Genomic DNA, 12,598 nt, shown 5'->3' with positions numbered 1-12,598 from the left:
GAAATGCTAAGTGAGATAAAAGTTCTTCTGTAGTGGATATAGTTCACACAGAATTAGTCAAATAGACAAATAGTGCAAAACCTTAATACAGTACCAATATGTTTATTACGTACGATAATTTGAATATATCTTGAGTAAATGTTGGAAATTTCCTTGAAGATGTGATGTTGACAATGTTCTACATGAATAACATGATGGTCCACTTGAATTAAGAGTATTCCAAAGCCAATTGCAATTTGGATATATAGGATATTTGACCATTGGTATGTTGCTTTGAACCTAAATAAAACTTTTTGTGTACCTCTTTGAAAGGTAATTTCGAGTAATAATAATGATTAATGAACGGGTAATAGTTAGATATATCATCTCTCGATATAACAATTACAGTATTATCTTATATTTTCTCCATTATCTTAATTTCAACATATTCAATGCATAATATCAACCTCTTATATATTCTTTTTATAAAAAAACAATATCAATTTTACTCCCTCTAATTCATCTTGTTCTTCCCATTTAGAATTTTTTTGTGAAAAAAAGTTCAAACAAGAAGAACAAACAAGATTATCTTTTGTAATAGAGGTTAGTGTGTTCTTATCTTGCATTAGGGGCAAAACAAGGTAATGCAAAGCCTCGAAAGGCAAGACAACACAAGGCCAAGTTAGGGGCATAATAAGGCATTTGAAAGCATGATAACAAGAGTCAAAGCATGATATGTTATCTAATCAAAGTAGAATACATGAATAATGTAAAAGTTAAAATGTTACATTTAAATAAAAACAGAAGAAATAATACCATAAGTAAAATACAATCATTACTATTTAAATATCTTTGTTATCCATGTATGTACTTCTATTAATATGATCTCAAGATTCTCAACTACACCATCTATCATGTAATCATAATCAATTCTACAAATTAAAAATTTCCTCTATTGAATTCACACATTGATGGCTACTACTTTTGCACTTGCGTGCAAGTATGCAACCTATGATTCCTCAAACCGTTTTCCAAAAACGTTAATCTCAAAAAACAAATTTATAATATCATATTATTAGGAGACTAAATTCAGTTCAGTTTGGTTCAGTATAGTTCTTATCTTAATTTTCTTCTCTCATAAAATATTCAGTTCATTTCTAATAAGTTTAGTTCAGTTCAGTCGATGAGAACAAATTCTAACATTTTTTTTTTTTTTTTTTTTTTACAGTCTCTAACATTATCACTCCTAAAATAAATTAATTAAGAATAATTTCATTAATAATTTCAATAAAAAAAATAAAAAATCACTGACAAGATTACAGATAAATACAAATATTAAATACACATATATTTATTTAGCAGATAAAGTGGAAGCAAGTAGGACCCACATCAGCCCCTTTGCTATTTATCTTCCTTATCCATTACGACTTCCCACCGAACGACTACTACCGTCCACGTGTCAAACATCCGTAGGTTCGGAAACTAGGCTCGGACTCACCAGCTTTCTTCCACAACATTTCACAGTCATAACTTGTTACTTGTTCTTGTTCTTCCATCTTCGTGTCATCATCATCATCATCAATTTTCTCTCTCCTCTTTTTTTGCTTCACTCTTTTACTTGATCATCTTCAACAATTTTTCATCATCAATTTTCATTTTTGCAAGGTATTCTTTTTTATTTCTTTAATTTATTGAATTTCTTATTTTTGGCATTGAATTATGTTTTAATTAGCTGATCATTTAGGGTTTATCTGAGATTTTTTTTTGTGTAGTGTTTATTTTGGGATGATCATGAAGATTATTACATTTTTTTTTGTCAATTGTTTTTTTTTTTTTCGTAAAAAATGGAAAAGAATATATAATTTGGTGTGAATTCATCCTAATTTGACAGTTAGGGAATATTAATTCTGCGATTATAAGAAATTTCGGTAAAGTGATGATCTTTATTAATTTATATCTGCTTTGTTTTGTTGTATTTGTTTGAATATGTGTGTAATCTATAGTCGATGTCAACTAGCTTAGTTGATACGGACTTGAAATTTGGTACCTAAGACCTCGGATCAAATTTAGTCTACGTTGTTGTCTTTCGGCTTTTTATACACTGACATATAAAAAAAATTAACTATGTGCAAGTAAGTTACTTGTAAGTTGGTTTATTTTGTGAATGTGGTTTTTTGATTGAGTATTAGGAGCTCAATCTTGTATTATATGTCTTTGAGTATGATATTATCTGTGAAAGTTTCTAATTCTTGGCACATTGTGTTAATTTAAAGACATAGTATAAAAACGAAAACTTTTTGAGATGAAATGTTGATTCTTTTTAAATTGCCAAATTGGGTAGCTAAGGTATTTTTTTGTGATCGTTTTCAATGATTGGTGGACTGTTACATTAGGTGCACATAGTTGATTTGACTTTGTAGAAAAGAAGACTAAAGGGATCAGTCCATGGTTTCTTTGTTCTTCTTCTTATTTAGCTTCCTACTTTTGATATTTTTTGTATCGAGTAACTTTTTATGGGTGTAGATCGATTTTTGTTGAAGTTTAATATTTCTACTCTTATCTTCTTATACATGGCCCTAAGCATTTTCCCTTTTACACTATGTGCAGATTGATGGAGTATTATAAATGTTTAATGTCTCTACTCTAAGCTCCTTATACATGCCCCTAAGCATTTTCCCTTACAAATTGTGTGTATCTTTATGCTATTAATGTTTGATATTTCTACTCTTAAGCTTCTTATACTTGGCCTAAATAGTTTCCCCTTTTTTGTTCGAGTCCAATAATTTATGAAACTTGTATTTGTATTGAAACTTTTAGAAGTGATAGGTCCACAGTGTCTACTAATGTGATCTATATGGCTAAATTAAGCTTATAGGTTATTAATTTAAGTGAAGAGATATATTGCTTGAGAAAATTCATTGGCAATCAAATCTCGACGAATTTTTTTTTTTGTTTCATTCTGCATGCTATTTGATTGTTCTACTATGGCTGATGGAAGTTTCTGATTTTCTGTTGGTTACTTTGGTGACAAGGTCAACAAGATATTAGGTGTACATGGGGTTTTCATATTCTCTCCTAAAATTCTTAGCTCCATTTGAAGGATTTTAGAAATATTGTTGCTGCAATGGGTGGGGTTTGTTCAAGGAAGAGGGGTAACCAGGTCAATGAAGACGGTGTGCGCATAGGGGTCAATAGAAGATACAGTAAAAATGGGAGTTCAAAATGGTTACTGGGTACCCCATTTTTAAGGACAACATCAGGATGTCAGCCAGAGGGTGTCAGTTGCCCATCTTTGATAGAGCTATGCGTTCATAAAGCCTGTCAGGTAGCTGTGGGATTTGTTAATGTTATGCCCGTCTGTCTTCCTACTTTTTGTATGTTATCTGTCAAAGTTATATAGATTATAATATGTATTATTTCTATGTACAGGATATTGATAAATACAAGTCATTCTCAGTGCTTCCAAGAGATATAAGTCAGCAAATATTTGATGAATTAGTCCGCTCACATCGCTTAACTGATGTTTCACTTGAAGCTTTCCGTGACTGTGCTCTCGAGGTCTGGCTCAACTGACATTATCGTGATATGTTTGTGTGGATCCCTATAGTTAATTTGACTGACTGTGTTTTAATATTGATAGGATATTTGCTTGGGAGACTATCCTGGAGTTGATGACAGTTGGATTGACGTTGTCTCTTCTCAAGGCTCCTCTTTACTCTCTGTTGATCTTTCTGGTTCCGATGTGACAGATTCTGGGTTGGCTCTCCTGAAAAGTTGCTCCAATCTTCAAGCTCTGGCTTTCAATTACTGTGATCATATTTCAGCAAATGGCCTGAGGCATTTCAGTGGTAAATTTTTAAAGTTGCTTGTGATAATTATGAACTTTCTGATAGTTTACTACTACACTGTGCGTATTTATGATCTCTATATATCATCAATTTATCTTCCAGTATCCATAACATTGCTGCTATCTTATTTTTATGGTCACATTCTTGATGGCCTCAGTTATTTTCTTACTTTTCACTCTCTTATCTGGGTGAGGGATGGAAAATAAATGGATGCTGCTGCCTGATATTCCCCCCGTCCCTTATTGTTTGCACCATTTGAGTATTTGACCCAAAAAGCTCTCACAAAAAGTGAGCACATGTTGCTAACAAAAAGGGAATGAGGGAGTAGAACTTTGTGAGAGTAATTTGGTGAAGTTCAAATTTTTTGTGTGATAAGACAAAACATACCGTTTTCCCATCTTCATTCAGGCTGTATCGTTTTGTTTACATCAACATCACTAGGTAATGTGGCTTAAAAATGGAAGTTATAATATGGAAGTATGAGTTTTGTTTTGAAATAACAGTATTTTTTCAACTTTGTTATTTGCATTTTCTAGATATTTTCTGGATAATGAAAAATAAAGACATGTATCCGGGTAGATCAAGAACTCAGGATGGTATTATCAACTTTATTAAGAGAGCGGAAATGATTTTCATGTGTGTTCTCTATAGCCAAGTTTTGAGTTTCTGCTTGTTAAGTTTTTCAAACAAGGGATAGGTTCATTTATGGTTGACTTTAGTCCTATTTTGTCTGCTTAAAAACAGTCTTCCTTGACTTGATTGTGTGTACTTATTTACACGTCATCTTTTTGTTGGCTAAATTATTTCCCTACATGACACTTTAGAAATCCCTTTGGTGCTTATAAAAATTAAGAGGTTGGGGGGAAGGGGGAGTTGAGGGTGAATGGTAAAGAGTATGGTTTACAGATGTCTTTTTTTACTGAGTTGAGTCAGCATGGATTATATAATATCTTTGGCTTTTTGACTGAAAACTGATGAACTTATTCATTTTCAGGGCTTTCAAACCTTTCTTCTTTGAGTTTAAGGAGAAGTTATGCTGTGACCGTTGAAGGAATGCGTGCCTTCTCCAGCTTAGTCAACTTGCTTGAATTGGATCTTGAGAGATGTTCTGGGATTCATGGCGGTTTTGTTTATCTTAAAGGTTAGTTTCCTGGTATATCCTTACCTGTATAAAGTCAAATTTTCATGATGTTTTTATTCATCATATTATAGAAGATCCATCAAATTTTAGAGTGTCTTTCTCATGGAGGAGAATGTGTCATTTGGGTATAGCTTTTGTTGACTTGAAATGCCGAAGTGCATAGCACTCTAGGTCTTTAGGTAATCGACTCTATGGCTTTTGTCCATTCATTATTGCTGAACCAACCACTAAGACGTTTGAGGATTAAGAGGCATGCCTAGATACATCATACAGTAGACTTTATGGCAAATGTGATCATGAATTTAAGTTCGTTTTTTGCTTCTTTTGTTCTTAATTAGTTGCAATGTTTTGACTTTTACGCTTGCCAATATGCTACTTTGACCATTAATATTTGTAGAATATATTATGTACTAAAAATTACAAACAAGATGAAATTTTGAATTTTTATGCTAAGACTAAACCCAACAACATTTTGCATAATAGCATTGGTTAAAATTAAATTTTTTTAACAACAAAAGTAAAAAAATTGCGATTATTGATGAACTGAGGAAGTATGATGTTCTATAGATGCTGCATCATATAAAAACAGTAATGATTGCTTATTTACAAGATACATATTTTGGATATATCTTTTTTCCCTGACGGAGTATAATTTTAAATTATGAAAATGCATTTCTTTCTCCGCTTGGCGCTTTGTCTGCTGTGGCACGCCTTTGCTTATACTTCATGACCTAGGCTCCAAGATGGCCATCTCCTTGGCATGCTTCTTGCCTTTTAAAACTTGATTTATTACACTACTATAAATGTAATATAGTTCATACTTTGGCGGCCTGCTATGTCATGTTATGCTGAGATCTATACTCAGAGTCTCTGAGTTATTTTATATTTTGTTACTGACGTGACACCTATCAGGTCAAGATAATTTTCATTAAAATTGATTATTTAAGGGAGTTCTTACACACATGATGAGCAGTATTATTCTGTCCTTTATAAAAAGAAAGTTTTGGTCTTGATCAAAGCTTTAGATTATAGCAGACTGAAAATAATTAATCACTAAATATGCTCTACTCCTTGTGTATTGTGAAGCATTTGTGTGTGTGTGTTTTCTTTCCCAATCAACAGTCTATATAAAGAACCATTCTGCCAAGGGTTAAGATTATGTACAATTGAACCTGTAAATGGTAAATGCCTGTTATTGTTTACCTTGATGGTAAAATAAAGCAGTAAGCTTGGGCTCTTATTGGGGCTGGGATAATTATCTTGGTTGAGATTTTTTTTTTTTTTAATTTCTATTATTATTATTTTTTTTATTCTTGATGCAAACTATATTTTACTTTGTACTCTTTTACAATACCTCTGAACTTTTATGTTTCATATACTTGCAGGTCTCAAGAAGCTCAAGTCTCTTAACATTAGGTATTGTAAATGCGTTACAGACTCAGATATGGAGGCAATTTCAGGTGAGGTATCTGCTTGTTTTCATTTCATCGGCTTTATAAGCATCAACTTGTCATGTATGTACATGAGTCTTGACTCTTGCAATCAACATTTGTGGAAACTTTCTCAATAATAGCTGCTTCTAAACCCATATTATTGTCCAGTACCTCTCATGGACCAACATAACATATCTTAGTCAATGATGTAACAAAAATGTGTATATTCTGTATAGCTAATGTTAAGTTGTGACTATTTTTTTGTCAAAATGATTGCACATGTTTGCACTTTGGTTTAAGCTAAATTGATGTACTTTTTTTCTCTTGCATTCTTTCTTATGGTACTCCAGAATTTACAAACTTGAGGGAGCTGCAAGTTTCTTGCAGCAGTATCACTGATGCTGGCGTTTCTTATTTGAAAGGTAGGCACCTTCCTAACCAATTTAAATTTCTGAGTCTATCTGCTACTTCTCCAGATTCTTTCATGTCAGTTATAATTTCAAGTTTTTTTTACACCTTTGATGTGCTGATGTAGCCAATTTCTTTGGGTGTCAGGATTGCAAAATCTTATATTGTTGAACCTGGAAGGTTGCCAGCTTAGTGCTGCATGTTTGGACTCCATTTCAGGTTATTTATATATACCCACCATTTTTTATTTTTCGTATTCTGAAACTCAATGCTCCCTCCGCATCATTATGTTGTTCTTGTTTTACTATTTACACAGTTTCCACTGTATAACTTTAAGCATAAACATCTTTATACATGTATTATAAAAATGGATCTTTTACTTGAAGTACTAGGTAGTTTTCATGGATTTGGTGCTTAATCTGGTCTTTTTGTACCAACTAACAGTAGTTATGGAGTGGTGGCAGTAATTGGTGATAACTTACACTGGTGTTGCAAGCGGCTTTATAATGATTATTTTGCAGAATTAATAGAACTTAATTTATCTATATAACTTCATACGAAGGCAAATCAAACAAGATCCCAAGAGTGTAATTTTTTCTTATATATTTATTGTGAAAGTATTAGATTAGATCCCATTCACACTATATTATATATAGATTTCAACCAAGAACAAGGATCGGAAGGAGTATCTAACAAGAAAGCCCATATCCGAAACTATTAAATTGTATTGTGGGCTTAATACTTGTTAATTTTCAGCAGTGAGTTGATGATAAAATGAGTAGAGGAAGAGAAATAAGTTTTTACCTTCCTCTTATAGAATTGTGTATCACTAAATATTTGAATTTTTAAAAAGGAAAGGCTTGTGCTGTCACTTTTATTGTTAACTAATGATTTTAACTTGATTATATGGCAATCCTTATGAGCGAAAATATTTTAGATTGAATTGTTCATTGAAGGTCCTCATCCGTCAATTTATTTTCACTGATGCAGCTCTTGTAGCTTTGTCATACTTGAACCTTAGCAGATGCGGCCTGTCTGATCATGGTTTTGACAAGCTCTCGGGTTAGTTCTATTGAGCTTTTATTGATTGATGATACCAATGCTATATAACTTCCTCTAAAATTTGCTTTTTTCATGCTACCTCTAAATATGGATCCTTGATTACCTGTTTTACAGGACTTGAGAACTTGAAGGTGTTCAATTTGGCCTTCAACAATATAACAGATGCATGTTTGGTTCATCTTAAAGGTTTTATTGCTTCTTCACTCTTTCCCCCTTCTGTGTTAATTCTCTATGTGTGTACTTGCATTGATGAATGTAATAGGTTCCTTTTAATTTCTGCCAGTGGATGAGTAGAGGCTGTGTCATTTGCTTGGCCCTTATTTAAGTTAGTTTGTTTCAAAAAAAAATTGATATTACTTGGTTCTACCCTATGTAAACTTCTGAGAGGACATGTTTAAACGATTAATGGTCATTAATTGCCCTGTAACCAATAGGGAAAAAAATGCTGTACATTTTAGCCTGAAGTTTTTCGTTCTCCTTCAAGGAAAAGATTGTCAAGAAACATAATAATTTTTTTTCAGTGAACTTGAAAAACCTATAGTTTGGTTCTCAAAAAAGCAGAATTCCAAATTTGTTAAACTTGTTGCTAAAATTAACATCTCAGACTTCTGCAGCCTCACTTCTATATCAGATGTTGCATACTTTCTTGAATAAATCTTAGCACTTATGTAGTAAGTTTTTAGTATATGGCCAATTATAAAGCATTATTCTTGTTAACTTGAAGGGTTAGCGACTTGCATGAGTGCTCAGGTTGTTTCTTTCTTCCTTTATTGCATGATTTCAGGTTTATCAAATTTGGAAACCTTGAACTTAGACTCCTGTAGGATTGGTGATGAAGGACTTGCTAACTTGACAGGTTTGTTTTTAAACCTAACGTCCCCTTGTTCTATCACTATATAATTTGTCTTGATGTTAAAATGGTTATTTAAATATCAATTTATTTAAAGCTGCTTTATTAATGCTTCTCTGCATGCTTTTGGAAGAATTTTCTATAACTAACTTATCTTAGGCATCGTTAATGGCAGAAAATAGGAAGAAGATGATTCCCTTTATTAATAAACTGACATGCAGCATTTGTGTAGGATAATTCCACTTTCAAGAGGTGGATTACCTCCCAATTTTGCTTTCTAAGCTAATCCGAAAGATTCATCAATATTTTACATTAGTCCTCTCTATTTCTTTATAGAGCTCTTCCTCTAACTAGATAGGATATTACCCAAATGACATAATACAACTACCTATATTTCCCCTCCCCTAATATCATCAATTCATAGCAGAATTCCGCTCTTGAACAAGCTTGTCTGTTTAAGTGAGTATTGTATTCTTGCATGTTAATATCTTGGCTTGCAGATGAAATTTATTCTGAATTTCCTATTTAACCCCCCCCCCCCCCCCTCTTTCCCCTTTTTGTGCTTGTAAAATTGGCTTTATGACTCGTTTTATAGCTGATGGCAAATGAATGGGTTAAGATTCAATTACATTTTGTTAGGATTTTGCTCTTTGAGTCCTTTACAATGTTATTTCTATGTCAATGAGGCCCATTTTCCATGTGCAAATGTTTTGTTTCTTTGGTTTCTGATAATTTGCTGCTTACAATGAAGCTCAATATCTTCTTCTCTTTCTTTCTTTCTTTCTTGGAATGCTTGAAGATTCAGTGCCAGTGGCTATGGCTTTGTTAGGGCTTAAATTAATGATCTTTAGATCTTGTATGTTTGCATTTGGGAGCATTTGTATGCTAAATATTGTCATTCCTTCTGAATAGGACTTTTGCTGCTGAAACATTTGGAGTTATCAGATACTGAAGTTGGAAGCAATGGGCTGCGGTATCTGAGTGGTAAGACATCATTCTTGTGTCATTATTGGCAGCTTTTGTGGGAATGTTTTTTCTAGACTTCTATTGATGAGAACTGACTTGATATGATCAAATCTTTTTCAAATTTGTAGGTTTGGTGAATCTTGAGAGCATAAATTTGTCATTTACCTTGGTTACTGATGCTGGTCTGAAGAAGCTGTCGGGTTTAAGTTCTCTGAAATCACTAAACCTTGATGCTCGCCAAATCACTGATGTTGGGTTAGCTGCTCTGACAAGTAAGCAATTTGTGGGCATTAACAAATATATTGAAATATGATATGGAGTAGTGTTTTATTACTCAGCTTGCTTCAACTGTGAGCCACTTGGCATATTAGAAGTTATTTCATCCCTTAATTTTCCACCATATCTTCCACTACATCATGCATTTTTAAGTGGAATTCTATGTTAAATTGTTTTATTCTATATTAAAAAGTTAAATGTTGAGTTTGTATATAATGTTGCAGGTTTGGAAGGCTTGACTCATTTAGATCTTTTTGGGGCACGAATTACAGACTCAGGGACTCAATATTTGCGATGTAAGTCATGCCAACTTGCTTTTGTTATACAATGTTTTGTACTGATCTATGACAGCAGCGTTAATATTATCCTGAATCCTGATCTTTAAAAAAAGGTTCTATCCATTACAGGATTGTTCTTTCTTTTTGGGAATTAACACTAATGTATTACCACGCCTTATTAATTTAATCCTTTCCGTCCACTAATCCACTTGTCATTAATTAAACTATTCTTGTATACTAGAAAAAATCCATCCCCTTGTCATGAATAGCAACTCACATATTGCTCTGCATGTGGGTTTCTTCTGTTTTAACATCTTATCTAGGCTCTCTCTCATGCTGAACTGATTTTACGAGTTCCTCCAGTGCTTGTGAATTCATGCTGTAGAATTGGCAGTATCAATTGCCAAATTTCTTAGGTCTCGTGTCGTGTTCTGTACATACATTGGTATAAAAATCTGTTGACTTCACTCCCACCCTTGCCCACTCCCCATACTCAGGGAAGTGAAAGCTGACCCAACTTATTGGGACTGGCCCAAGTAGAGCTAATGGGGAGTTGGCCTGTTTTTCTTCTCCTCCTTTAATTCATGGCCTCAATCTAATAGTGTGGGCTAGAAGAAAAAAAAAGGCGTGTGCTAGCATGATGGTCTATTGAGAGAGGATACTCTCTCTCTCTCTCTCTCTCTCTGTTGGGGGGGAAAGGGAAGTTACTGTTAAAATTATTTTTTCTTTTGGTATAAATAAAATCCTGTTGAAATACCTTAAATTTTTGTTGCTATTGCAGGCTTCAAGAACCTCCTATCACTTGAAATATGTGGTGGAGGCTTGACAGATGCTGGTATGAAGAACATTAAAGATCTTACTTCTCTTACGCTGCTCAATTTGTCTCAAAACTGCAACCTCACTGACAAGGCCCTGGAAATGGTTTCTGGTACGTCTTTATTGTTACTCAGTTGATATAATTTTTTGTTTCAATTAATTTGAAGCAATACAACTTTTCTATAAGATAGGTTTGTTAGTAATTGCACTTTTGGGTTCGACTTTAAATTAAGATTAAACCCAAATGCGATCTTAATTTAATTATAAAGCATGCAAGATGGTTGGTTTGTCCCTTGTTTTGACTTTCTTATGCTAGTTAAAGGGCTGAGCCATCCAATTATCTCAGCCAACTTTTACCAAGCCTCCATTGTTCCATCATATCATTCTTCCCGTTAATTAATTTATGTAGGGGTGGCATAGTGCGAAATTCAATCATAAATCAGTGCAATACTTTTTTTAGACACCATACAGTGTATGGCTATGCGCGTGACTACTAATTTTCTTTGGAGGGACTATCTGAAAACGAAAATTTACCATGTGTATTTTGTAGGATATTAAGTTTTGTATCAAACTCTGTTGTAATTGTATCCCTGAATCTCTTCCCCTCCCACGCAAACACTTTCATTTCTAATTAAATTAACCAAAATCCGGTGCGTTGTGCATATGTTACACTAATATGGAAGCTGGATGTTGTTGCCCTTGTTGGTTCTACTCATATTGTCCTATTCATTGGTGTAGGATTAACAGCATTGGTATCTTTGAACGTCTCAAATTCCCGCATAACTAATGATGGCCTGCAACACTTGAAGCCTTTGAAGAACTTGCGTTCATTGACACTAGAGTCATGCAAGGTAACTGCATCTGAGATAAGGAAGCTGCAGTCCTCCGCCCTCCCTAACCTGGTCAGCTTTCGTCCCGAATAAGATCAGCTGCAACTGTAAATATTCCATTTCTGTCGTCTTTTCTGGCATTGTACATATAATGGGGGCAAATAAATACACACTTAAATTAAGATTAAAATTAAGAAATGGAGTGCGATCTTGAAAGTAACTTTGATGGATCATTGTAAATAGCTTTGATTTTTCTGAACTAGTGAATATTATAACCATGCATCTGAACTCTGTATATAATGCTTTCACTACACAAATGGAAGTTGTATCTTTTAAATTATGGTACAAAACTGTGTTTATTGAAGCTTAAGGTTTCGATCTTCAGTTGATAAGTTTTATGATAATAAGTTCAATCGCCCCTGCATTTTATCTACTAATACGTTAAATTGTAAGCTCAATCGCCTCTTGATTACCAAATCAATTATCCTCGCATCACTTGGCACATTTGGCATACATTATCAATAACAAATTCAAATCACAGATGTTCCATTCTTCCCTTAAATCAACTTGAAACAGAAGGCAGGATCCAATTGTAATTTAATCAGATTCAATCCATAATATAATGAAATCCAAAATAATATAATGATGATGTCAAATTGTTCAATATGGAATTATGGATGTGTGTATTTGTACACCACAAGATAAAGATTC

General features: G+C 33.5%; 1 protein-coding gene across 1 annotated transcript; it reads left to right on the top strand.

Moving 5' to 3' along the window:
• Positions 1–1,441: 1,441 nt before the first annotated feature.
• On the top strand, positions 1,442–12,271 carry LOC145611669 (uncharacterized). The gene is made up of 16 exons (XM_081667020.1): positions 1,442–1,644; positions 3,012–3,304; positions 3,409–3,537; positions 3,620–3,827; positions 4,822–4,968; positions 6,354–6,428; positions 6,752–6,823; positions 6,957–7,028; positions 7,800–7,871; positions 7,986–8,057; positions 8,656–8,727; positions 9,634–9,705; positions 9,816–9,959; positions 10,188–10,259; positions 11,023–11,169; positions 11,796–12,271. The coding sequence occupies exons 2-16, from the start codon at positions 3,104–3,106 to the stop codon at positions 11,978–11,980; spliced, it is 1,740 nt and encodes a 579-aa protein (XP_081523146.1). The 5' UTR covers positions 1,442–1,644; positions 3,012–3,103; the 3' UTR covers positions 11,981–12,271.
• The last annotated feature ends 327 nt before the right edge of the window (positions 12,272–12,598 follow it).

This window comes from Chenopodium album, chromosome 24, assembly GCF_948465745.1.
Source record: "Chenopodium album chromosome 24, dcCheAlbu1.1, whole genome shotgun sequence".
NCBI lineage: Eukaryota > Viridiplantae > Streptophyta > Magnoliopsida > Caryophyllales > Amaranthaceae > Chenopodium > Chenopodium album.
Note: the sequence above shows the minus strand (reverse complement) of the source record. Positions and strands in the feature narration are given on the sequence as shown.

Bases quoted from the DNA above. Each gene is read 5' to 3' on its own strand.
- LOC145611669 (XM_081667020.1), top strand. From the start codon at position 3,104: ATGGGTGGGGTTTGTTCAAGGAAGAGGGGTAACCAGGTCAATGAAGAC. The intron at 3,538-3,619 runs GTCTGGCTCAAC...TAATATTGATAG, and splicing joins TCCGTGACTGTGCTCTCGAG to GATATTTGCTTGGGAGACTA. The intron at 11,170-11,795 runs GTACGTCTTTAT...TCATTGGTGTAG, and splicing joins GGCCCTGGAAATGGTTTCTG to GATTAACAGCATTGGTATCT.